The 26,492-nt window shown below is 41.5% G+C and overlaps 1 protein-coding gene across 2 annotated transcripts; it reads left to right on the plus strand.

Annotated features, from left to right (window-relative positions):
- The first annotated feature begins 293 nt into the window (after nucleotides 1–293).
- On the plus strand, nucleotides 294–26,248 carry LOC110526389 (lysine--tRNA ligase). 2 transcript variants are annotated; one of them, XM_090238637.1, is made up of 15 exons: nucleotides 294–352; nucleotides 4,506–4,628; nucleotides 13,217–13,349; nucleotides 14,999–15,164; nucleotides 15,252–15,345; nucleotides 15,444–15,630; nucleotides 15,787–15,912; nucleotides 16,122–16,241; nucleotides 16,328–16,490; nucleotides 18,350–18,523; nucleotides 18,629–18,714; nucleotides 18,810–18,895; nucleotides 19,069–19,195; nucleotides 24,677–24,820; nucleotides 25,733–26,248. In XM_090238637.1, exons 2-15 carry the CDS (start codon nucleotides 4,528–4,530, stop codon nucleotides 25,805–25,807), a joined length of 1,782 nt encoding a protein of 593 aa, XP_090094763.1. In that variant the 5' UTR covers nucleotides 294–352; nucleotides 4,506–4,527; the 3' UTR covers nucleotides 25,808–26,248. The 2 variants fall into 2 exon arrangements, with proteins under 2 accessions (XP_090094763.1, XP_036836645.1); XM_036980750.2 differs by lacking the exons at nucleotides 294–352; nucleotides 4,506–4,628 and adding exons at nucleotides 9,820–9,941; nucleotides 12,862–13,050.
- The last annotated feature ends 244 nt before the right edge of the window (nucleotides 26,249–26,492 follow it).

The following is a 26,492-nucleotide window of genomic DNA, read 5'->3' on the forward strand; positions in this document are numbered from 1 at the left end:
CACATATTAAAATGTAATTTAATATTGTGATTAGAGATTTATAATTAGTAAATGACCTGTGTTTTTCAATGAAGAAGGTGAGGGTTTGGCTGTCATTGTAAAGAACAATTTGTTCTGAACTGATTTGCCTAGTTACATACATTTAAAAAAAATGAAGACCACCCGCAACAAAATGAACTAACCTGATCCCCCTGGTGGTCTAGGTGCAGTACTACTTTTGCGCAGTGTCTTCTGTGACTGATCCCCTCGAACACGCTGAGACATCATTGCGTACAGTTCAACGTCAAAGTGTGTGTACGTGCGTTGATCTCGTTTGGAGCTGGAGAGGATGGAGGGCCAGGATAGAAGTAAGGTAATGTGGTGTAGGGAAACGGATCGATGGAAATTACCAAGTGATGGAAAATCTGATAGAAATGAAAGATGTGGTGTGCCTGAATGATGGCCGAGGGACCAGGATTGATGTAGCCACAGGGAAGGAGGATGCCTTGGCCCTCACTCTTGTGTCTAGTGTGATAGCAGGAATCCTTTGAGTGGAATGTATGGGAGGAGTTGACAATAGGGAGTGATCATTATCCCATACTATGTACAGTAGGTCGGAGGAGGTGTCAGTGGAGTAGACCGGTGGGTGTTTGGAAGGGCAAAGTAGGATCAGTTTCAGGAGCTGAGTGAGCAGGTGATGGCTCGGGTGGATATAAGTGGGGATGTGGATAGTATGAATACCTGAGTGGGACAGCTACTGTGGCTATACCTAAGAGTTCAGGAAGGAGGAGGAGGAAAGCAGTCCCATGGTGGATGGAGGAGTGTGGGGCAATGGAGGAGTAGAAAGAGGGCATTTAGAGTACTGAAAAGGACGCATGACTTCCAACATCTGATTCGGTATAAGAAGGCCCTGGTGAGGAGAACTATCCGTCAGGCAAAGAGGTCATGTTGGCGTCGGTTCTGTGACACCATTGGAAGGGTGACACCTGTGGGAGAAGTGGGGTTAAAGGGAGTGAGATTATCCAGTGTTGACTATTGGGGAGGATATGGCAGTAACAGATGAGAAGGCAGAGATGATGGCCAAAATGTTTGTCCAAAGTGCATAGCACAGCAAATTTGTCAGAGGGGCAGAGGGGGAGAGAGAGAACAAGAGAGGAGCACCCAGGAGTGCTGGACAGGAGGGAGGATGTAAATGATGTGTTGAATGCACCATTTACCATGGCAGAGGTGAAAAGGGCAATATGTAAGGCTGGGTTATCTTCACCTGGGAAATATGAAGTGTGCTATGTTATGTCGACCCATCTTCTTGATGGGGCACTGGATAAGGTATTGGTGTTGTACATCAACGTGTGGGAGGAGGGGAAACTACCAGGCAGTTGGGAGGCAGTAGTGGTACCAATCTGGAAGCCAAGGAAGGACCCAGCGAGGCCAACAAGTTATTGGCCAATAGATTTAACATCACGTGTGAAAGATTATGGAACATATGATTACGGCGAGGCTAACTTCCTTCCTGGAGAGCAAGGGGCTAGTATCACCACATCAGAGTGGGTTCAGGAAGGGAAGGGGGACTATGGACCCAGTGCTCTGCTTAGAATCATAGGTCAAAGGCTCAGGTGAACAAGGAGAATGTTGTAGCTGTCTTTTTTGATGTGGAGAAGGCGTATGATATGATGTGGAAGGAGGGGTTGATAATCAAGCTTGATATTATGGGGGTAGGAGGAAGAACGTACAACTGGATAAAGGATTTTCTGTTTGGAGGTACAGTTGAAGTCGGAAGTTTACATACACCTTAGCCAAGTACATTTAAACTCAGTTTTTCATCACTCCTGACATTTAATTCTAGTAAAAAATTGGGTAGCCTTCCACAAGCTTCCCACAATAAGTTGGGTGAATTTTGACCCATTCCTCCTGACAGAGCTGGTGTAACTGAGTCAGGTTTGTAGGCCTCCTTGCTCGCACACACTTTCAGTTCTGTCCACAAATTTTATATGGGATTGAGGTCAGGGCTTTGTTATGGCCACTCCAATGCCTTGACTTTGTTGTCCTTAAGCCATTTTGCCACAACTTTGGAAGTATGCTTGGGGTCATTGTGCATTTGGAAGACCCATTTGCGACCAAGCTTTATCTTCCTGACTGATGTCTTGAGATGTTGCTTCAATATATCCACATAATTGTCCTCCCTCATGATGCCATCTATTTTGTACACCAGTCCCTCCTGCAGCAAAGCACCCCACAACATGATGCTGCCTCCCCCGTGCTTCACGGTTGGGATGGTGTTCTTCAGCTTGCAAGCCTCCCCGTTTTTCCTCCAAACATAATGATGGTCATTATGGCCAAACAATTCTATTTTTGTTTCATCAGATCAGAGGACATTTCTCCAAAAAGTATGATCTTTGTTCCCATGTGCAGTTGCAAACCGTAGTCTGGCTTTATGGCGGTTTTTGAGCAGTAGCTTCTTCCTTGCTGAGCGGCCTTTCAGGTTATGTCATTATAGGACTCGTTTTATTGTGGATATAGATACTTTTGTACCTGTTTCCTCCAGCATTTTCACAAGGTCTTTGCTGTTGTTCTGGGATTGATTTGCCCTTTTCGCACCAAAGTCTGTTAATCTCTAGGAGACAGAACGTGTCTCCTTCCTGAGCGGTATGACGGCTGCTTGGTCCCATGGTGCTTATACTTGCGTACTATTGTTTTTACAGATGAACGTGGTACCTTCAGGCGTTTGGAAATTGCTTCCAAGGATGAACCAGACTTGTGCAGGTCTACAATTTATTTTCTGAGGTCTTGGCTGATTTCTTTTGATTTTCCCATGATGTCAAGCAAGGAGGCACTGCGTTTGAAGGTAGGCCTTGAAATACATCCACAGGTACACCTCCAATTGACTCAAATTATGTCAATTAGCCTATCAGAAGCTTCTAAAGCCATGACATCATTTTCTGGAATTTTCCAAGCTGTTTAAAGGCACTGTTAACTTAGTGTATGTGAACTTCTGACCCACTGGAATTATGATACAGTGAATGATAAGTGAAATAATCAAAGTAGATGTCCTAACCGACTTGTCAAAACTATAGTTTGTTAACAAGAAATTTGTGGAGTGGTTGAAAAAACGAGTTTTAATGACTCCAACCTAAGTGTATGTAAACTTCAGACTTCAACTGTACATAGGGCATCAGCCTCTAAGGTGCAGGGTTGAGTAACCGGGTGGTAACCAGCTAGTGATGGCTATTTAACAGCCTTGAGATAGAAGCTGTTTTTCAGTCGCCTGGTCCCAGCTTAGATCCAACTGTACTGACCTCGTCTTCTGGATGATAGCGGGGTGAACCGGCCGTGGCTCGGGTGGTTGATGTCCTTGATGATCTTTTTGGCCTTCCTGTGACATCGGGTGCTGGAGGGCCGGCAGTGTGCCCCCGGTGATGCATTGGGCAGACCGCACCACCCTCTGGAGAGCACTTTGGTTGTAGGCAGTGCAGTTGCCATACCAAGGGGTGGTACAGCCCAACAGGATGCTTTCAATTGTGCATCTGTAAACATTTGTGTGGCCAAGACAAAGTCTTAGGGGCTAAGACAAATTTATTCAGCCTCCTGAGGTTGAAGAGGCACTGTTGTGCCTTTTTCACCACACTGTTTGTGTGGGTGGACCATTTCAGGTTGCCAATGATGTGCAGTCCAAGGAACTTGAAGCTTTTCACCGTCTCCACTGTAGTCCTGTTGATGTGGATAGGGGTGTGCACCCTCTGCTGTCTCCTGAAGTCCATGATCAGCTTCTTCATTTGTTGACATTGAGGGAGAGGTTATTTTCCTGGCACCACTACGCCAGGGCCCTCGCCTCCTCCCTGTAGGTAATCAGGCCTGCTACTGTTGTGTCGTCTGCAAACTTGATGATTGAGTTGGAGGTGTGAGTGGCCACGCAGTCATGGGTGAACAGGGAGTACAGGAGGGGGCTGAGCACGCACCCTTGTCAGGCCCCTGTGTTGAAAATCAGCTTAGTGGAGGTGATGTTTCCAACCTTCACCACCTGGGGGTAGCCCTTCAGGAAGTCCAGGACCCAGTTGCACAGGGCGGGGTTCAGACTCTGGGCCCAAGCTTGGAGGGTACTATGGTGTTGAAGGCTGAGCTATAGTTAATGAACAGCATTCTTACATAGGTATTCCTCTTGTGCAGATGGGAAGGACAAGGCAGCTACCTGGTGGATAACGATACACCGCTGGGGAGCGTAATTAGGCCTTTGTTGTTTTCATTCGTGGTCAATGATGTTTACTCTCAGGTATGGCGCGATATTTGTAGGTCGTCATCCAGGTCCTGGATGGCAGGAGACAGTGGAGCATGTATTGATACAGTGTGGGCAGTATGAGAGGGAAAGAGAGAGGCAGATATCTTGTATGGGGGAGAAGGGAATACAGGAAATTAGTTTAAAGAGTATATTGAGTAGAACGTCATTAGATATAGTCTCAAATATTTGTTAATCTTTTTTAAGAGAAACGTGGCTGGCAGGTATAAGTTCATTTCTCCCTTGCTCTGGCCCACAGTCCAGTACAGAAGGTGGCGGTAATGCACCATAACTTGGATACCAACACCCGACAAAGCCTAGCGAAAGAGAAAAATATGATGGCAGACGTTACGGAGGTGGATGCAGAGAAACTAAGCAAAAAGTAAGCCATTGTCGATTCACTCCTTTATTGGACAGCATTTATGAAGACATGTGCAACACGTTGATGGTGTGTGTGGATCACTTCCGTGTTATTATTCCATAAAAGCAGTAGGATATTGTTGCACACGGTTGCATCAGATCGGATAAAGCACGATGGAAAAATAAGTGTGCCATAGCGAATGTACATACATATTCTAATGGTCCATTAGGTTCAAGCAGCTTATCACACGTGCTGCTTGCAGTCCATTAATGTACACATATGCATGCTCTCCATCCTATTCTGTGAGTGAATATAACTACAAAACCGATATTGCATCGTACAAATTACCCAAGGTTATTTGCTGATTTGAAGTTTATTGTTTTCATGTAGGTTGATTAACAAAACCACGTTTTAGCTAACGAAGTGTTTGCCTTTTTAGCTTTATCATAATGAGTCGCTTGCCAAATTCACCAACCTTTCAGGTCATACTGATGTGCTATTTATGTGAAGAAACATTGAACTCATCAGTATTTTGCATTATTCTATAATCTCACTTCTGTAATGGGATGGCTTGCTAGCTAGTGTATTTAGCTAGCTACTTCTGGGCAACGTGGTCTGACTGATCAGCTCAGAATGAAAGTGAAAATGTTCTTCCTACTCAGTTGAACAAGTACCCAATTGTCATAAAGTAAAGTTACCTGAATAGAAAATGACTCAAGTGAAAGTCAGAGTAAAATATATTCCTTGAGAAAAGTCTATGTTTGGTTTTATGTATACTTAATTCTCAGAAGTAAAAAATACTATTACTTTTATTACTTATATTAGGTAAATCAGAAAGCATGATTTTTGTTTAAAAACAAAATCTCAAACATTAAGTAGACAGGACACACCAGAAAGCATTTTTTTTTTACATTGGATAAAAACACAGTCTACAAAATAGTATATCTATATCAAACACTACACTGATTACCTTGTAACCCCACTTCTGAGAAAATGGCCCTTGAATGTTTTGGTACACCTACTGGAGAGCTCTTCTTTCTCTATACCCATTCAGCAGAGTTCACACCCTCTTAAGCCTTAGCCCCACCCATCTCTTTAAGTATTCACATGTAAACAAACAAAGTTTTCAAGACTTAAAGTGGTGAAAGTAGTAGCAAAAAGTATTAGTACACTTTATCTAGTCCTTGGCCTAAATCCTAATCTGACTTTGATGCAGGTCATGTTGTTCTTCACATTACCATATCTGGTAAAGACACACTATATATCAAATCAAAGTTTGTCACATGCACAGGATACAGAAGGTGTAAAAGCTACAGTGAAATGGTTACTTGCATGTCTGCTTTTGAAATATCAAAAATAGAACGTGTCCAGATGAAAATATTGTATAAATATTTTATTATTAGATGATGCTTACCCGGACACACTTGTCTAAATTGATGGTTCATGTGAAAAAATGCTGTAACAACCCCCCAGCCATAAATAGCTAAGTGGATGGGTCACAATTGTCTAGGCATGTACACATGTTCATGAAATACATGCATTGGACAAAGGTATATGGACATCCCTTCAAATCAGTTGATTCAGCTATTTCAGCTACACCTGTTGCTGAAAGGTGTATAAAATTGAGCACACAACCATGCAATCTCTGTAGACAAACATTGGCAGTAGAATGGCCCGCATTGAAGAGCTCTGGGACTTTCAACGTGGCACTGTCATAGGATGCCACCTTTCCAACAGGTGTCGTGGAAATTCTAACCAAGTGAGAGAGACTCTGAAGTAATGAATAACAATCATCTGGTGATCGCTGAGAACCCCGAAACAGAGTTGGGTTAAGATGGCAAAGTTACAACCTCTTAGTCTACATGACAAACAATATGTGTGGAATGGGTCAAAGGGTGAGGTTTTGTATTTGAGAAAGGAGTATCCCCCAGCCAGATATCATTTGCTGTGAAAACTGTTCTAATTATGTAGAAACCAAAGTTTGGCCCCTAAGACAAGGTTATTCTTATCAGCTGTCCATACCAGATCCATCTCCTCCCTGGTACCTCCGAGTACACAAACACCAGAATACCAGGCTCCGAGAGAGGACACGACCATCCTAAATCAGTTGCTAGCTCAAACCCCAGAGGCCAACTCAGTTAACACAGACACAGATGAGGAAGTAGTAAGAAACCGTATTCGATGCATAAACAGTATTAACACAATCTCGTAATTTTCTACCATACAAGTCAATTTGTCAAATCTCTGCCCTGCTAGAGCTGCCCCAATCAACTGTAAGTGCTGTTATTGTTTAGTGGAAACGTCTAGGAGTAACGTCTCAGCTGCCAAGTGGTAGGCCACACAAACTCACAGAATGGGACCACCAAGTGCTGAAGCGCATAGCGCGTAAAAGTTGTCTGTCCTCGGTTGCAACACTCACTACTGAGTTTCAAACTGCCTCTGGAAGCAATGTCAGCACAATAACTATTTGTCGGGAACTTCGTGAAACGGGTTTCCATGGCCGAGCAGCCGCACACAAACCTAAGATAGCCATTGGACTCTAGAGCAAGTGGAAACGCATTCTCTGCAGTGAGGAATCATGCTTCACCATCTAGCTAGCTAAACAATAAACCATAATCCCAACCCATACAGTGCAAACAGATTGTCATAGCTAGCCACTGTTGGATTCTGGGTGAAACTTTGAACATTGTTATACTCAGAAGTATAGGAACATTAGTTACAAAAGAGACATGAGGGGTGCCATAATGAACCTTGGGAGGGGCTGAGTGTAGGGAACACGATTGCATGTGGCAATACTGAGTCACTCCGGTTCACACTGACAGTGTGCAGAAAGTAGTCCATCACAACTTTTTCTCACTGATCTTTCTCACTCATGCATGTAGCACAATGGCAACATTAAACGATTGATTAAATAAAAAGGGATGATGCCTTTCTATAACATGGCAGTGTTCTCCTCTCAGATCTATAAATAAGTCTAGTTTGTGCATGCCAGACACAAGCCAATACAAACATCTTCCATGGAGACATCACTACAAAACACATTATGTACATTTGCCATAGAACGATACAAATAATAAATAATAATATACTATTTAATTACATCAAACAGACAACCGTGCACACTGGTATACAGTGTATTCAGACCCCTTCACGTTTTTTGTTACGTTACAGCCTTATTCTAAAATAGATTTTCCCTCATCAATCTACACCCAATACCCCATTATGACAAAGTGAAAACAGATTTTTAGAAATTGTAGCAAATGTATTAAAAATAAAAAACATAACATATTTGATTTGGTCAAATAAGTATTCAGACCCTTTTTCTATGAGACTCAAAATTGAGCTCAGGTGCATCCTGTTTCCATTGATCATCCTTGAGATGTTTCTTGGACATTGACCAAGTTATTATTATTGTAGCTGTCTACCACAGCATATTGGAGTTGAAATTAAATAAGGAGCTGAAAGTGTAGAAGTTCATTTGAGGGTATTTACATCCAAATCGGGTGACCGGTGTAGGAATTATAGCACTTTTTATATGTGCCCCCCTTTTTTAAGGGACTAAAAGTAATTGGACAATTGGATGCTCAGCTGTTCAATGGCCAGGTATGTGTTATTCCCACATTAGTTAATTTACAAATAAGCAGATAAAAGGTCTAGAGCTGATTTCAAGTGTGACATTTGCATTTGGGATCTGTTGGTGTTAACCCTCAATATGAAGTCCAAAGAGCTGTCACTGCCAGTGACGCAAGCCATTATTAGGCTGAAAATCAAAACAAACACATCAGAGAGATAACAAAAACATTATGTGTGACCAAATCAACTATTTGGTACATTCTTAAAAAGAAAGAACCCACTGGTGAGCTCAGGAACACTAAAAGGCCTGGAAGACCACTGAAAACAACTGTGTTGGATGACAATAATTATTTCCCTAGTAAAAAAAAAAACCTTCACAACAGTTGGCCAGATCAAGAACACCCTCTAGGAGGTAGGCATTTCTGTGTCAAAGTCAACAATCAAGAGAAGACTTCACCAGAGTAAATACAGAGGGTTTACCACAAGATGTAAACCATTGGTAAGCCTCAAAAACAGGAAGACCAGATTAGTGAACAACTTAAATGTTACCTTTAAAAAAATGAATCCATATAAAATGTATTTTTGCTTTTGTTGGGGCATTTGTATATTCTTGTAGTTATGACATTTTTGGCCGATACGATATCCGATATTTTAAGCATTCTAGTACAGTTAAATAGTTGAAACACACACACACACACTGACCAAAAAGTTATTTTGTTGGCATTTACATATGTCCCCATTACCAGTAAAACATAATGAAAACCTATTTCTTTCACTTACTTGCTGTGCTATTTCATTGTTCATTTGTTCAGTCTCAACCAGGATTTCATCATAAATGTCAAGCAGTTAAGTTTATCTTGACGTTAATGATATTTCGCCTTTGAGTTGTCTTGATGAAATTTTCTTAATCTTCCAAATGACTGCTTGACTTGTTGACTGCTCGATCCACACAGCAGACATTGTGGGCTAGGTTATGAATGCTATGTTGCACGTGTAGTGCTATATTTTTTTGTGGCGTCATCTACCTACGTTATATATCAGCTTTGACATCGGTTTTGCACATCTGCGTTAAACTAGACATCGGGCCGATGCTGATGTTGGCATTTTTAGCTAATATCGGCCTATTCCGATATGCTTACCAATATATTGTGCATCCCAAGTAGTTATATTTATGTAAACCTGCTGGTATCTATATTAATAAAGATAGATGATATGTTTTCCTTTGTCTAATTTATTTACCCACTCTGTTGTTTGGTTTTGGTTCAATTTTTGCATTGATCAACTTTTTTTTTGTTGTTCAGGAGACACATGAATTTTCCATACTGTGAAAGATTTGAAATGTCAAAATCACAAGCACAAGCACATCAATCTTGATGTTTGAAGAGTAACATCACTTATCATCAATTAAATGCATCGTGGTCATACCCTAGTTGTCCATCCATATTGACATGTATTTTAATATTCGCATTAGACATTTATAATTAGTAAAGGACCTGTGTTCTTCAACGAAGATAAAAATGAAGGCCACCCATGGAATTATTTGAAACAACAAAATAAACTCACATGATCCCCTGGTGGTCTGAGTGCTGTCCTACTTTTACGCAGCGTCTTGCGTCAGACTGATGCCCTCGAACGCGTTGTGACGTTATTGCGTACAGTTGTGTGTGTGTGTGTGTGTGTGTGTGTTGGCGTTGATCTTGCTTGCAGCACGAGGAAGATGGCTGACGTTACAGAGGTGCACTCAAATGAACTCAGCAAAAAGTAAGCCAATGTCGAATCACTCTTCTATTGGAAATCATCTATGAATATGTGTGCAACACGTTGATGGTGTGTGTTTCACTTCCGTGTTATTATTCGATCAAATTTTTAGGATATTGTTGCACACAGTTGCATCAGATCGGATAAAGATCGATGGTTAAACGACTGTTCCATTGCGAATGTGCATACAAATTCCAATGGTCTTTTCTGTCAAGCGACATGGATGCTCTTCATCCTATTCTGTTAATGGTGATGATTACAAAATCCATATTGCACCTTAGAAATTACCCAGCTAATTTGCTGACGCGAAGTTCCTTATTTTCAGCTAGGTTTATTGACAAAACCACGTTTTAGCTGAAGAAGTGTTTGCCTTTTTGGGTTTACCATAATGAGTTGCTTGCCAACTTTACCAACCTTTCAGGTCATACAGATATGCTATATATTTGAGGAAACATTGAACCAAGCTAAATATCCTATTTCACTTCCGTAATGTGATGGCTTGAAAGATAGTGAATTTAGCTAGCTACTTCTGGGTTACGTGGTCTGATCAGCTCAGAATGAAAGTGAAAATGTTCTGCCTAGTTACTGTAATAGAAAATGACTCAAGTGAAAGTGAGAGTAAAATATTACCTGAGTAAAAGCATTTGGTTTGAAATATACTTAATTATCAAAAGTAAAAGAAAATGCAATTTTTTTTATTTTTTTTGGACACTCAACCATGACTAGGCAGGACAAACCCATTTTCACGATGTCAGGTATATCATCAAAATAAAGAAATTACAGAAATATTTGGACTCATTCAGCAGTTTTTACCTGATTTTAATTAGAATACTATTGGAAATTAATGTTAAAATCCATTGTTATTCCGAAAACAAATTGAAATCAGCTACAAAATGGTGTATCATACACTGCACTTGAGGAACAATGGAAGTAATTCTCATTTGAAAGTTAATAAACATGTGTCACCACTTGTGAGAAAATGGACATTGAATGTTTTGGTACACCTACTGGAGAGCTTTGTCTACACCCATTCAGCATAGTTCACACCCTTCTTAAGCCTGTCCCCACCCATCTCTTTAAGTATTCACATGTGAAGCCATGTGCTAAACAAAGTAAGAGTAGTGTAGTAAATAACCAAAGATTTCAAGACTAAATGTGTTGAAAGTAGTAGTAAAAATACACTTTACCAAGGCATATATCATAATCTGACTTCGGTGCAGGTCATATTGTTATTCACATTACCGTCTTTGGTAAACACACTATATATCAACATGTATTTGTCACAGGTACAGGATACAGAAGGTGTAAACGGCACAGTGAAATTGTTATTTGCATAGTAGCAATATTAAGTGTCCACATAAAAATATTTTATAATTATTAGATGATGCTTACCCAGACACACTTGTTTAAATTGATGGGTCATGTGGGGGAAAAATGCTATAACCACCCCCCAGCCACATCTACCTAAGTGGATGTGTCACTATTGTCTAGACATGTACACGTGTTCATGAAATACAATAGATGGTTGTAATCATCCCAGACACATCTGGCTAACTTGATGGGTCGTGTCTCTGGCGAAGCCGAGTCTCTTGTTTAGGTAGCTAGCTAGCTAAACAGTGAACCATAATCCCAACCCATACAGTACAAACGGATTGACGTACTGAGTAGCTCATGTTATAAACATAAGCATGCTACATTGCAGACCAATCCAAACTCATCTCTCGGCATGTCCATCCCATCCATTATTTCAGCCAATCATGACCAGCGGGAAGGTTCCTGTATTTTTCTGTGGCTAAATCAACTAGGCTTGTAATTTAACATTTTGATTCATATTTACAAATGGCATACAAGTTTGTTATTAAGGCACATGAAAATTCACATTCTATTTTTATCCCCAAAAATGTTTTACATTTAATTCTCTTGTGTATTAGCGACGTGCAACATTCGCACATGGAATCTGGGAATAGTGTGCATATCACTGTAAAAAATAGCCGGCTACATTTTGGATTGTTGCATTTTGTTTAAAGTGGGTTGCCAACATGGAAAGGTTAATGCAACACTATTTTGTTAATCAGTCATATTGATATCACATTAACATCAATAGAACGGGGGGAAATAATTGGGTTGTATGCGCTATTTAAAGTTGAACTGACGGCGCTTTAACTACTCAGCAGATATGAAGAAATGTAACTAATCCTGGGGATTGCAATACAATAAACCTAGCAAGGGCAATGATCACAGGTCAGTCATAACGTGGCTAATCAGCTATCATATCTATTTATGTAGCTATTTATTTAGCAAGTTAAAAAATGGCGCCTAACGTTAGCTAGCTAAGGAGGATGTCATTGGGTAAGTGAGTGAGTGACTGACCCTTTTCCCCTCTTATTGTTTTTCGGTGGCTACAGCTAGAGATACAGGCGTCATTTAGTCATTCTAGGAGACTGCCGAAATGGAAAAGAAGCAAAATCAGTTGCTTGGTTATTTAACTTAACCAAATTAAGACCCGAAATAGGATATCAACACTGACCAGGGTTGGTTGTTCATTTTGAATGACAGTTTGACTCTTAAATATGTATATTGGTGTGAGCCCAGGGACCTTTATAGAGAGACATTCCTGATATATCTCTGGGCCATTTGAAAATGATGGCAGAGTTTTCGAACTGCAAAGTCCTGCAACTTTTACTCCAATGTAGTGGAGTAAAAATTGTCCAAATATAAATAGTGAAGTACAAGACACCCCCCCCCCCCCCCCAAAAAAAATGATTTAAGTAGTACTTCAAAGTATTTCTACTTACTTTATACCACTGTTACTAAACCTGTTAACACAGAACAAAAATATAAACGCAACATGTAAAGTGTTGGTCCCATGTTTCAAATTCACAGAAATAAGTCAGCTGTGCTCTGTGTGTGTGTGTCTCTCCAGGTCTGGTCATTGACTGGTGTAGCACAGTAGGTCATCCTGCTTCACCATGCTGACTCTGGTGGTCAGAACTGCCAGGCACCAGGTGTGCCAAGCCTTTGGGGTCAGGGCTCAGGGGGTAAAGTTCGCTCTCCCCAGTGCAGCGTCAGTCCCAGCTTTAATTCAGGGGAATCGCTGGCGAGGTGACAAAAGGTTGGTGGCTTTTCCATTCAGTGAGAAAAACAACCACCCTTTTGTCATGAATGATTCCCTTTTTAGGCATTACTTGAATGGCTTTATTAAGTAGTCCCCTCAACCCCGATGCAGAGTCCACTAGATACCCTGATGTTACCCTCTTTGTCTGTGTTGTTGTTGTCAGTGAGCTGAAGAGGCGAATGAAAGCTGAGAAGAAGGCATCTGAGAAGGAAGCCAAAGTCAAAGAGCAGGTTGAGCAGAAGGAGACCAATGACCAGGCAGATCAGAATGCAGATGAGGAGACCCTGGACCCTAACGTGAGCTATATGGATGTTTATGTTCATCCTTCCCTCCCTCTTGTGATTTGCTTGAGAACATTTACTGCTGATCTTAGTAGAATATTAAAAATGTATATACACTACTGGTCAAAAGTTTTAGGACACCTTCTCAGTCAAGGGTTTTTCCTTATTTTTACCGTTTTCATCATTGTAGAATAATAGTGAAGACATCAAAACTATGAAAAAACACATATGGAATCATATAGTAACCACAAATCGAAATATATTTGAGATTCTTCAAATAGCCACCCTTTGCCTTGATGACAGCTTTGCGCACTCTTGGCATTCTCTCAACCAGCTTCATGAGGTAGTCACCTGGAATGCATTTCAATTAACAGGTGTGCTTTGTTAATTTGTGGAATTTCTTTCTTTCTTAATGCGTTTGATCCAATCAGTTGTGTTGTGACAAGGTAGGGGGATATACAGAAGATAGCCCTATTTGATAAAATACCAAATCCATATAATGGCCAGAAGAGCTCAAATAAGCAAAGAGTCCATCACTACTTTAAGACATGAAGGTCAGTCAATACGGAACATTTCAATGACTTTGAAAGTTTCTTCAAGTGCAGTCTCAAAAACCATCAAGCGCTATGATGAAACTGGCTCTCATGAGGATCGCCACAGGAATGGAAGACCCAGAGTTACCTCTGCAATCTGCTGCAGAGGAAGTTCATTAGAGTTACCAGCCTCAGAAATTGCTTCCCAAATAAATGCTTCAGAGTTCAAGTAACAGACACATCTCTGTTCAGATTTTGTTCTTTTGTCTGGAGTCCAAATTTGAGATTTTTTTTGTTCCAACTACCGTGTCTTTGTGAGACGCAGAGTAGGTGAACGGATGAGCTCCGCATGTGTATTTCCCACCATGAAGCATGGAGGAGGTGGTGTTATGGTGTGGGGGTGCTTTGCTGGTTACGCCGTCTGTGATTTATTTAGAATTCAAGGCACACTTAACCAGCATGGCTACCACCGCATTCTGCTGCGATACGCCTTCCCATCAGGTTTGGGCTTAGTGGGACAACCTTTTTTTCCAACAAGACAATGACCCAACACACCTCTACAGCTGTGTATGGGCTATTTTACCAAGAAGGAGAGTGATGGAGTGCTGCATCAGATGACCTGGCCTTCACAGTCCCCTGACCTCAACCTAATTGAGATGGTTTGGGATGAGTTGGACCGCAGTGAAAGAAAAGCAGCCAACAAGTGTTCAGCGTATATGGGAACTCCTTCAAGACTGTTGGAAAAGAATTCCAGGTGAAGCTGGCTGAGAGAATGTGCCAAGCTGTCATCAAGGCAAATGGTGGCTATTTGAAGAATATCAAATGTAAAATATATTTTGATTTGTGTAACAACACTTTTTTTTGCTTGCTACATGATTCCATATGTGTTATTTCATAGTTGATGTCTTCACTATTATTCTACAATGTAGAATATAGTTTTTTTTTTTTTTAACTTGAATGAGTAGGTGTGTACAAACCTTTGACTGGAACTGTACATGCAAACCTGACATTTTGTAACATGACGGTGTTCTAAAACTTTTGACCGGTAGTGTATTTCTCAAAAATAGGGCTGCAGTAATTGAGCTCGTGTACATTTGCAGTAACCTCACTTTATATTGTTTATCCCAATAGCAATACTTTAAGATCCGCACTCAAGCCATCCAGGCTCTGAAGGGCACAGCAGAGGACCCATACCCTCACAAGTACAATGTAGATCTGTCGCTCACAGAGTTCATTGAGAAATACAACCACCTACAGCCTGGAGACCAGCTAACAGACATTGTCCTCAATGTATCAGGTACTGACAACTGTTTTCAACTATTGTGTGTTGGAATAATGTGTTTTGATGGTCAATCTGACATATGTGAAACTCTGTTGTTGGCAGGTCGTGTCCATGCCAAGAGAGAGTCTGGGGCCAAGTTAATCTTCTATGACTTGCGAGGGGAAGGCGTCAAGCTGCAAGTTATGGCAACCAACAGGTACAGAACATGGTCCTTCCCAGAACTCCACTACTCATGTGAGCTCATAACTCCCACATGTATCTTTTCTAACCCCTTCTGTCAATCTTCCCTGTCAGGAGCTACAAGTCTGAGGAGGAGTTTGTACGCATCAACAACAAGCTGCGGCGTGGTGACATCATTGGTGTTCGTGGTAATCCAGGGAAGACCAAAAAGGGCGAACTGAGCATCATTCCCATAGAGATGACCCTGCTTTCACCTTGCTTGCACATGCTGCCCCACCTGCACTTTGGTCTCAAGGACAAGGTGAGCACCTTCACAATCCTGTAGTGGACATACAGAAAACATGTCAGGCCTTCATATGAATGAGAGATGATACAGGACACCTTTAATTCATGTAACCTGCAGAAGAAATTACAATTTTTAGGGATCCTCACACTATCTCTAACCAATTGCCTCCAGGAAACACGATTCCGTCAGCGATACCTGGATCTGATTCTCAATGACTATGTGAGGCAGAAGTTTGTAACACGTGCCAAGATCATCACTTACCTCCGCAGCTTCCTGGACGGGCTGGGATTCCTGGAGGTGAGGGAAATGGCCACTAGGGGGCACTTGTGTCAGGGAAATTACATTGGAGTGTGGAGGAGTTCAGGTTAAGAGTTCAAGAGGGGTAAAGCTCTCTTCTCTTTGATGTGGAAAGTCATTTTAAAGGCTTCTTTTTCACAAACAGTGTTTTGGTGATAGATGGAGATAGGTAACTGAGACTTTAAAACCACAACACACATTTCTTACAGATTGAGACGCCCATGATGAACCTGATTCCTGGTGGGGCTGTGGCCAAACCCTTTGTGACCTACCATAATGACCTAGACATGAACCTTTACATGAGGATTGCTCCTGAGCTCTACCACAAGGTAACATGTCCCCTGAGGAAGGACCAATAACACATGAAAAAACACTTTCAACTCCATGCTCATATTTCTGTGTCTTTTTTCCCCAGATGCTTGTGGTTGGGGGGTTTGACAGAGTGTATGAAATTGGACGGCAGTTCAGAAACGAAGGCATTGACCTCACCCACAATCCAGAGTTCACCACCTGCGAATTCTATATGGCCTATGCAGATTACTATGACTTGATGGATATCACAGAGAAGCTTCTCTCGGGTGAATGAAGGGGGTGTTTCTACTTCATCATTCTGGAATGTGTATATATATGTGTATATATATGTATGTATATACAGTGCCTTGCGAAAGTATTCGGCCCCCTTGAACTTTGCGACCTTTTGCCACATTTCAGGCTTCAAACATAAAGATATAAAACTGTATTTTTTTGTGAAGAATCAACAACAAGTGGGACACAATCATGAAGTGGAACGACATTTATTGGATATTTCAAACTTTTTAACAAATCAAAAACTGAAAAATTGGGCGTGCAAAATTATTCAGCCCCTTTACTTTCAGTGCAGCAAACTCTCTCCAGAAGTTCAGTGAGGATCTCTGAATGATCCAATGTTGACCTAAATGACTAATGATGATAAATACAATCCACCTGTGTGTAATCAAGTCTCCGTATAAATGCACCTGCACTGTGATAGTCTCAGAGGTCCGTTAAAAGCGCAGAGAGCATCATGAAGAACAAGGAACACACCAGGCAGGTCCGAGATACTGTTGTGAAGAAGTTTAAAGCCGGATTTGGATACAAAAAGATTTCCCAAGCTTTAAACATCCCAAGGAGCACTGTGCAAGCGATAATATTGAAATGGAAGGAGTATCAGACCACTGCAAATCTACCAAGACCTGGCCGTCCCTCTAAACTTTCAGCTCATACAAGGAGAAGACTGATCAGAGATGCAGCCAAGAGGCCCATGATCACTCTGGATGAACTGCAGAGATCTACAGCTGAGGTGGGAGACTCTGTCCATAGGACAACAATCAGTCGTATATTGCACAAATCTGGCCTTTATGGAAGAGTGGCAAGAAGAAAGCCATTTCTTAAAGATATCCATAAAAAGTGTTGTTTAAAGTTTGCCACAAGCCACCTGGGAGACACACCAAACATGTGGAAGAAGGTGCTCTGGTCAGATGAAACCAAAATTGAACTTTTTGCCAACAATGCAAAACATTATGTTTGGCGTAAAAGCAACACAGCTCATCACCCTGAACACACCATCCCCACTGTCAAACATGGTGGTGGCAGCATCATGGTTTGGGCCTGCTTTTCTTCAGCAGGGACAGGGAAGATGGTTAAAATTGATGGGAAGATGGATGGAGCCAAATACAGGACCATTCTGGAAGAAAACCTGATGGAGTCTGCAAAAGACCTGAGACTGGGACGGAGATTTGTCTTCCAACAAGACAATGATCCAAAACATAAAGCAAAATCTACAATGGAATGGTTCAAAAATAAACATATCCAGGTGTTAGAATGGCCAAGTCAAAGTCCAGACCTGAATCCAATCGAGAATCTGTGGAAAGAACTGAAAACTGCTGTTCACAAATGCTCTCCATCCAACCTCACTGAGCTCGAGCTGTTTTGCAAGGAGGAATGGGAAAAAATTTCAGTCTCTCGATGTGCAAAACTGATAGAGACATACCCCAAGCGACTTACAGCTGTAATCGCAGCAAAAGGTGGCGCTACAAAGTATTAACTTAAGGGGGCTGAATCATTTTGCACGCCCAATTTTTCAGTTTTTGATTTGTTAAAAAAGTTTGAAATATCCAATAAATGTCGTTCCACTTCATGATTGTGTCCCACTTGTTGTTGATTCTTCACAAAAAAATACAGTTTTATATCTTTATGTTTGAAGCCTGAAATGTGGCAAAAGGTCGCCAAGTTCAAGGGGGCTGAATACTTTCACAAGGCACTGTATATATATATATATATGTATATATATGTGTGTATGTATGTATATATATGTATATATATTATATGTATATATGTATATGTGTTGCTCACAGTGATATGAAGGTGTGTCGATGGTAGGTTCCCTTACTAACTGGTCTGCTCTCTCTCTTCCCATCAGGAATGGTCAAGCACATCACTGGAGAGTACAAAGTGAAGTATCATCCAGAGGGTCCAGAGGGCCCGACCTATGAGATCGACTTCACTCCTCCCTTCAGGAGGGTCAGCATGACGCACGACCTGGAGAAGGAGATGGGCGTCAAGTTCCCAGCTGCTGACACCTACGACAGTGACGGTAAGAGAATGAATGGCGGTCAATACAGTGCCACAGCTATACCTCTATATATTTATAGAATTTCCTAGGCTGTCTTACTGACCTGTCCCTCTCCACCCTCCCCAGAGACCCGTACATTCTTTGATGAACTGTGTGCCCAGAAAGGAGTGGAGTGCCCTCCTCCTAGAACTACTGCCCGCCTCCTTGACAAGGTGCCTTTTCTAATCTACAGGAAACCCTCCTCCTATATACCCCTTCCGTGTTGTTAACATCACGACTAAACTGAAGTTGATGTTTATCCCTGCAGTTGGTGGGAGATTTCCTGGAAGTCACGTGTATCAACCCCACGTTCATCTGTGACCACCCACAGATCATGAGCCCCCTGGCCAAATGGTGAGCTCTTCCTATCCATATTACACTAATTTAAAAACAAGCAAAACTGCTCTTATTCACATTCCAATGGACTGCAGTTTACCATTTGAAACTGAGTCATAGGTATTGCAGTGCCCCCTGCTTGTCAATGCTGATGTATCTATCTATGCTCTCTTTGATCTCTCCCCATACAGGCACCGGTCAGAGAAAGGCCTGACGGAGCGTTTTGAGCTGTTTGTATTGAAGAAGGAGATCTGTAATGCCTACACTGAGTTGAACGACCCTATCAGACAGAGGGAGCTCTTTGAGCAACAGGCTAAGGTCAGTGTGCCTGGGCAAGTCGGCTGAGTAATGCTAGAAACTACAGTTGAAGTCGGAAGTTTACATACACTTAGGTTGGAGTCATTAAAACTTGTTTTTCAACCATTCCGCAAATTTCTTGTTAACAAACTATAGTTTTGGCAAGTCGGTTAGGACATCTACTTTGTGCATGGCACAAGTAATTTTTCCAACAATTGTTTAGACGGATTATTTAACTTATAATTCACTGTATCACAATTCCAGTGGGTCAGAAGTTTACATGCCTTTAAATAACTTGGAAAATTCCAGAAAATTATGTTATTGCTTTAGAAGCTTCTGATAGGCTAATTGACATCATTTGAGTCAATTGGAGGTGTACCTGTGGATGTATTTCAAGGCCTACCTTCAAACTCAGTGCCTCTTTGCTTGACATCATGGGAAAATCAAGAGAAATCAGCCAAGACCTCGGGAAAAACAATTGTAGACCTTCACAAGTCTGATTCATCCTTGGGAGCAATTTCCAAATGCCTGAAGGTACTGTTAGGTTCTAATTTTTCAGAGTAAATAACTCACAGACACTAGAGAAGCTTAACCAAGTTTAATTATTCCGAAAGGGTCGACATACAGTGCCTTGCGAAAGTATTCGGCCCCCTTGAACTTTGCGACCTTTTGCCACATTTCAGGCTTCAAACATAAAGATATAAAACTGTATTTTTTTGTGAAGAATCAACAATAAGTGGGACACAGTCATGAAGTGGAACGACATTTATTGGATATTTCAAACTTTTTAACAAATCAAAAACTGAAAAATTGGGCGTGCAAAATGATTCAGCCCCCTTAAGTTAATACTTTGTAGCGCCACCTTTTGCTGCGATTACAGCTGTAAGTCGCTTGGGGTATGTCTCTATCAGTTTTGCACATCGAGAGACTGAAATTTTTTCCCATTCCTCCTTGCAAAACAGCTCGAGCTCAGTGAGGTTGGATGGAGAGCATTTGTGAACAGCAGTTTTCATTTCTTTCCACAGATTCTTGATTGGATTCAGGTCTGGACTTTGACTTGGCCATTCTAACACCTGGATATGTTTATTTTTGAACCATTCCATTGTAGATTTTGCTTTATGTTTTGGATCATTGTCTTGTTGGAAGACAAATCTCCGTCCCAGTCTCAGGTCTTTTGCAGACTCCATCAGGTTTTCTTCCAGAATGGTCCTGTATTTGGCTCCATCCATCTTCCCATCAATTTTAACCATCTTCCCTGTCCCTGCTGAAGAAAAGCAGGCCCACACCATGATGCTGCCACCACCATGTTTGACAGTGGAGATGGTGTGTTCAGGGTGATGAGCTGTGTTGCTTTTACGCCAAACATAACGTTTTGCATTGTTGGCAAAAAGTTCAATTTTGGTTTCATCTGACCAGAGCACCTTCTTCCACATGTTTGGTGTGTCTCCCAGGTGGCTTGTGGCAAACTTTAAACAACACTTTTTATGGATATCTTTAAGAAATGGCTTTCTTCTTGCCACTCTTCCATAAAGGCCAGATTTGTGCAATATACGACTGATTGTTGTCCTATGGACAGAGTCTCCCACCTCAGCTGTAGATCTCTGCAGTTCATCCAGAGTGATCATGGGCCTCTTGGCTGCATCTCTGATCAGTCTTCTCCTTGTATGAGCTGAAAGTTTAGAGGGACGGCCAGGTCTTGGTAGATTTGCAGTGGTCTGATACTCCTTCCATTTCAATATTATCGCTTGCACAGTGCTCCTTGGGATGTTTAAAGCTTGGGAAATCTTTTTGTATCCAAATCCGGCTTTAAACTTCTTCACAACAGTATCTCGGACCTGCCTGGTGTGTTCCTTGTTCTTCATGATGCTCTCTGCGCTTTTAACGGACCTCTGAGACTATCACAGTGCAGGTGCATTTATACGGAGACTTGATTACACACAGGTGGATTGTATTTATCATCATTAGTCTTTTAGGTCAACATTGGATCCTTTAGAGATCCTCACTGAACTTCTGGAGAGAGTTTGCTGCACTGAAAGTAAAGGGGCTGAATAATTTTGCACGCCCAATTTTTCAGTTTTTGATTTGTTAAAAAAGTTTGAAATATCCAATAAATGTCGTTCCACTTCATGATTGTGTCCCACTTGTTGTTGATTCTTCACAAAAAAATACAGTTTTATATCTTTATGTTTGAAGCCTGAAATGTGGCAAAAGGTCGCAAAGTTCAAGGGGGCTGAATACTTTTGCAAGGCACTGTAGCTGTATTCAGACAGCAAAACATTTCTCACCATCACAGTTATATACAATCCCACTTTAGGACACATGTCCTTCTTTCTCCAATCCTTACATCTTATGGTTCAACAGGAAGAAGGTAACCAGATACTAAACCCTGATTACTCCCTTAAGGGGAACTGACCTCACCTCCTGACCTCAACCCCTCCTTCCCCTAGTCCATAGATGTCCGTCTGTCTCCCCTATCTCAACCGTTGCTCTACTCCTTTCCACCAACACATTCCAAAGCTATCCGTCTTCCCACAGAGAACCATTAACTTCTGACACACAACCCAGTCTCTTTCACTCTTCCTATTCAAGGCTTCTTCTCTATCCTTTATTTAGTATCTCAATGTTCAAAGTTTAGCCGATTCCAACAGTACTACATTAATCTGTACAAACAATGGTACGCAAGTATAAACACCATGGGACCACGCAGCCGTCATACTGCTCAGGAAGGAGATTCGTTCTGTCTCCTAGAGATGAACGTACTTTGGTGCAAAAAGTGCAAATCAATCCCAGAACAACAGCAAAGGACCTTGTGAAGATGCTGGTGGAAACAGGTACTACATTTTTTTGAGAATGACACAAATATTAATTTCCACAAAGCTTGCTGCTTCAGTGTCTTTAGATATTTTTGTCAGATGTTACTATGGAATACTGAAGTATAATTACAAGCATTTCGTAAGTGTCAAAGGCTTTTATTGACAATTACATGAAGTTGATGCAAAGAGTCAATATTTGCTGTGTTGAACCTTCTTTTTCAAGACCTCTGCAATCCGCCCTGGCATGCTGTTAATTAACTTCTGAGCCACATCCTGACTGATGGCAGCCCATTCTTGCATAATCAATGCTTGGAGTTTGTCAGAACTTGTGGGTTTTTGTTTGTCCACCTGCCTCTTAAGGATTGACCACAGGTTCTCAATGGGATTAAGGTCTGGGGAGTTTCCTGGCCATGGACACAAAATATCGATGTTTTGTTCCCCAAGCCACTTTGTTATCACTTTTGCCTTATGCCAAGGTGCTCCATTATGCTGGAAAACGCATTGTTCATCACCAAACTGTTCCTCGATGTTTTGGAGAAGTTGCTCTCGGAGGATGTGTTGGTACCATTCTTTATTCATGGCTGTGTTCTTAGGCAAAATTGTGAGTGAGCCCACTCCCTTGGCTGAGAAGCAACCCCACACATGAATGGTCTCAGGATGCTTTACTGTTGGCATGACACAGGACTGATGGTAGCTCTCACCGTGTCTTCTCCGGACAAGCTTTTTCCGGATGCCCCAAACAATCGGAAAGGGGATTTATCAGAGAAAATGACTTCACCCCAGTCCTCACTAGTCCAATCCCTATACCTTTTGCAGAATATCAGTCTGTCCCTGATGTTTTTCCTGGAGAAAAGTGGCTTCTTTGCTGCCCTTCTTGACACCAGGCCATCCTCAGAGTCTTTGCCTCACTGTGCGTGCAGATGCTCTCACACTTGCCTGCTGCCATTCCTGAGCAAGCTCTACTGGTGGTGCCCCGATCCCGCATCTGAATCAACTTTAGGAGACGGTCCTGGCGCTTGCTGGACTTTCTTGGGCCCCCTGAAGCCTTCTTCACAACAATTGAACCGCTCTCCTTGAAGTTCTTGATGATCCGATAAATGGTTGATTTAGGTGCAATCTTACTGGCAGCAATATCCTTGCCTCTAAATCCCTTTTTGTGCAAAGCAATGATGATGGAACGTGTTTCCTTGCAGGTAACCACAGTTGACAGAGGAAGAGCAAGGATTCCAAGCACCACCCTCCTTTTGAAGCTTCCAGTCAGTTATTCGAACACAATCAGCATGAGAAAGTGATCTCCAGCCTTGTCATCGTCAACATTCACACCTGTGTTAATGAGAGAATCACTGACATGGTGTCAGCTGATCCTTTTGTGACAGGGCTGAAATGCAGTGGAAATGTTTTTTGGGGATACAGTTCATTTGCATGACAAAGAGGGGACTTTGCAATTAATTGCAATTCATCTGATCACTCTTCATAACATTCTGGAGTAACTGAAAATTGCCATCATACAAACTGAGGCAAGCAGACTTTGCGAAAATGTATATTTGTCATTCTCAAAACTTTTGGTCATGACTGTATATCCACAGTAAAATGAGTCCTATATCAACATAACCTGAAATGCCGCTCAGCAAGGAAAAACCCACTGCTCCAAAACCGCCCTAAAAAAGCCAGACTACGGTTTGCAACTGCACATGGGGACAAAGATCATACTTTTTGGAGAAATGTCCTCTGGTCTGATGAAACAAAAATATAACTGTTTGGCCATGATGACCATCGGTATGTTTGGAGGCTTGCAAGCCGAAGAATACCATCCCAACCGTGAAGCACGGGGGTGGCAGCATCATGTTGTGGGGGTGCTTTGCTGCAGGAGGGACTGGTGCACCTCACAAAATAGATGGCTTCATGTGGAAGGGAAATTATGTGGATATATTGAAGCAACATCTCAAGACATCAGTCAGGAAGTTAATGCTTGGTCACAAATGAGTCTTCCAAATGGACAATGACCCCAAGCATACTTCCAAAGTTGTGGCAAAATGGCTTAAGGTCAACAAAGTCAAGGTATTGGGGTGGCCATCACAAAGCCCTAACCTCAATCCTATAGAAAATTTGTGGGCAGAACTGAAAAAGCGTGTGCGGGCAGGGAGGCCTACAAACCGGACTCAGTTACAGCAGCTCTATCAGGAGGAATGGGCCAAAATTCACCCAACGTATTGTGGGAATCTTGTGGAAGGCTACCCAAAACGTTTGACCCAAGTTAAACAATTTTAAGGCAATACACTAAATTAGTATTTGGTAGCATGTAAACTTCTGACCCACTGGGAATGTGATGAAATAAATAAAAGCTTAAATAAATCACTCTACTATTATTCTGACATTTCACATTCTTAAAATAAAGTGGTGATCCTAGCTGACCTATGAGGGAATTTTTACTAGGATTACATTTCAGGAATTGTGAAAAACCGAGTTTAAATATATTTGGCTAAGGTGTATGTAAACTTCCGACTTTAACTGTTTGTAGTAGTACTGAAGTATTTTCCGAAAAGTCTTCCCTTACATCAACTTAGTTACCATTGGTGCTTCATTTTCTTTCTGATATTTTCCCGTTTGAGTCACCACCCTGTAAATCTTGATGAGCTACTTATTTTTAGTTTCTCATCTAGCTGCTGTGTGTATTTTTGTGTTTTATTAGGCCAAGGCAGAGGGTGATGACGAGAGCATGTCCGTTGATGAGACTTTCTGCACGGCACTAGAGTATGGCCTGCCACCAACTGCTGGCTGGGGCATGGGCCTTGACCGTCTTACCATGTTCCTCACAGACTCCAACAACATTAAGGTACAATCAAAGTACATACAGGCAGAGGCCCAATGTAGATCCTTTACAATCTCTAAAGCCTTGTTCACACTGTAGGCCTTAATGCTCAAATTAATGTAGTTTTTAAGCTCGTTTTGAAATACTGACTGTAAAAACAGGAATTTACAAGTGACCAAATCCGATTTTTGTATGTTCAGACGGCAGTCATTTGCAGACATGGCTATGCTAGGTGTCATAGTAACGACTGGTGTGTGCGCAGTGGTTTAGGCTGATTGGTGGTGCTCCTGCTTCCTATCACTCATGTTATGTAGCAAGCTAAGGCCAGAACAATGTTTGCAATGGATGTTTCCCTGTTCCTTTAAATGTTAAAAGTCATAGTGTAAGAACACTTATAAAGCCTCAAACGATAAGCTGATCCACCTTTCAAAAGGAGTCCTTTTTGGCTAGCCACAACAGTCCGCTAGCTAGGTAGCTGTTTAGCTTTCTAGCACATTCACTCATTTGTTTGTAAATCATTAAAAAGCTAGTTAGCTACCACATGTTCTTATCAAACTGTCAACAGAGTAGCTAGCAAACAAGATAAGCCAAATAAGTCAAAAACAGTTGCGAGCAAATAAATCACATTTGACCATTCAGACACAAGTTGCATGGCCAGGAATCAGATTCACCTACGAAGGTGGTTTGAAATATCCGATTCCATGTGCTTTTAGATTTTATAACAGATTTTAATTGTATATGCAAAAAAAAACAAAGAAAACATTTTAGTCACTTCAAACTGCCAATGTGTACAAGGCTTTAGGCATGCATGTTTATTATTATGCTGTAGGGGACATTGTGTTGATGCTTGTTTACACACACACGCACTACAAACTTGAATACGCTTCAGCAGGACTCTGTGTCTGTGTGAAACCACCTGTTAATTCTGTTTCACAGGAGGTACTGTTCTTCCCTGCCATGAAGCCTGATGACAACAAGACAGCCCCTCTCACAGAGGGCACCTCTGTGTAGTATTGTGACCTCGCCTGCTGGCAGATCTCTGCAGGGGTTGGCATGGTGATGAAGCCTGGGTAAATAATCTGATTGGTCTGTTGGTCTCACTGTGTGTTCCGGTGGTGTTGAATGTTATTCATTTTATCATATGGTTTGAATCTTACAATCTGCATTATTAAGGGAAATAAGTTACTTTTTACAATTATTTTTCCACCTTTACATAGTTGAAACATTCAATTGTGTGCTGTTTTGCCTTGTATTACTTTGCGGTTGTCTCTTTTCTGTCTTCCCTCATTAGAGTGTTGGACATCCAAGCCCAATGTAATGTCAGTGAATGAGGGTTTCTGGACATGTTTGTGTTGTGTTATTGTATGCCATACAGTCAACGACTTATTTTTACAAATTCTATGTTCACCCATACAACTGCCATTGTCACAAAAATAAAATGACAAAAGTGAATCTGTATTCCTATGATGGAGTTACATGTGAATGTGTCTGCAGCTGATATACTGTTGTAGTAGGCTTAAGTTACTGGTCTGTGTTCTTTAGCCATGGTGTTTATTATGTACCTTTTCATAAGCTTTTGGATGAACCAGGGTTGTAGTCATTCAGCCGAATCTGTGCGAAACATTTCTTAAAACTGAAGCGAACGAAACGGGTAGGGACGCACCGCAATTTGTCCAATTGAAACAGTTTGGCAGAA

Source organism: Oncorhynchus mykiss, chromosome 6 (assembly GCF_057628025.1).
Source record: "Oncorhynchus mykiss isolate SJ-2025 chromosome 6, ASM5762802v1, whole genome shotgun sequence".
Classification (NCBI taxonomy): domain Eukaryota; kingdom Metazoa; phylum Chordata; class Actinopteri; order Salmoniformes; family Salmonidae; genus Oncorhynchus; species Oncorhynchus mykiss.

Excerpts from the sequence above, each read along its gene's own strand:
- LOC110526389 (XM_036980750.2), top strand. The coding sequence starts at position 12,908 with ATGCTGACTCTGGTGGTCAGAACTGCCAGGCACCAGGTGTGCCAAGCC. Across the intron at positions 13,051-13,216 it reads CGCTGGCGAGGTGACAAAAG|TGAGCTGAAGAGGCGAATGA; the intron begins GTTGGTGGCTTT and ends TGTTGTTGTCAG. Across the intron at positions 15,913-16,121 it reads ACGGGCTGGGATTCCTGGAG|ATTGAGACGCCCATGATGAA; the intron begins GTGAGGGAAATG and ends CATTTCTTACAG.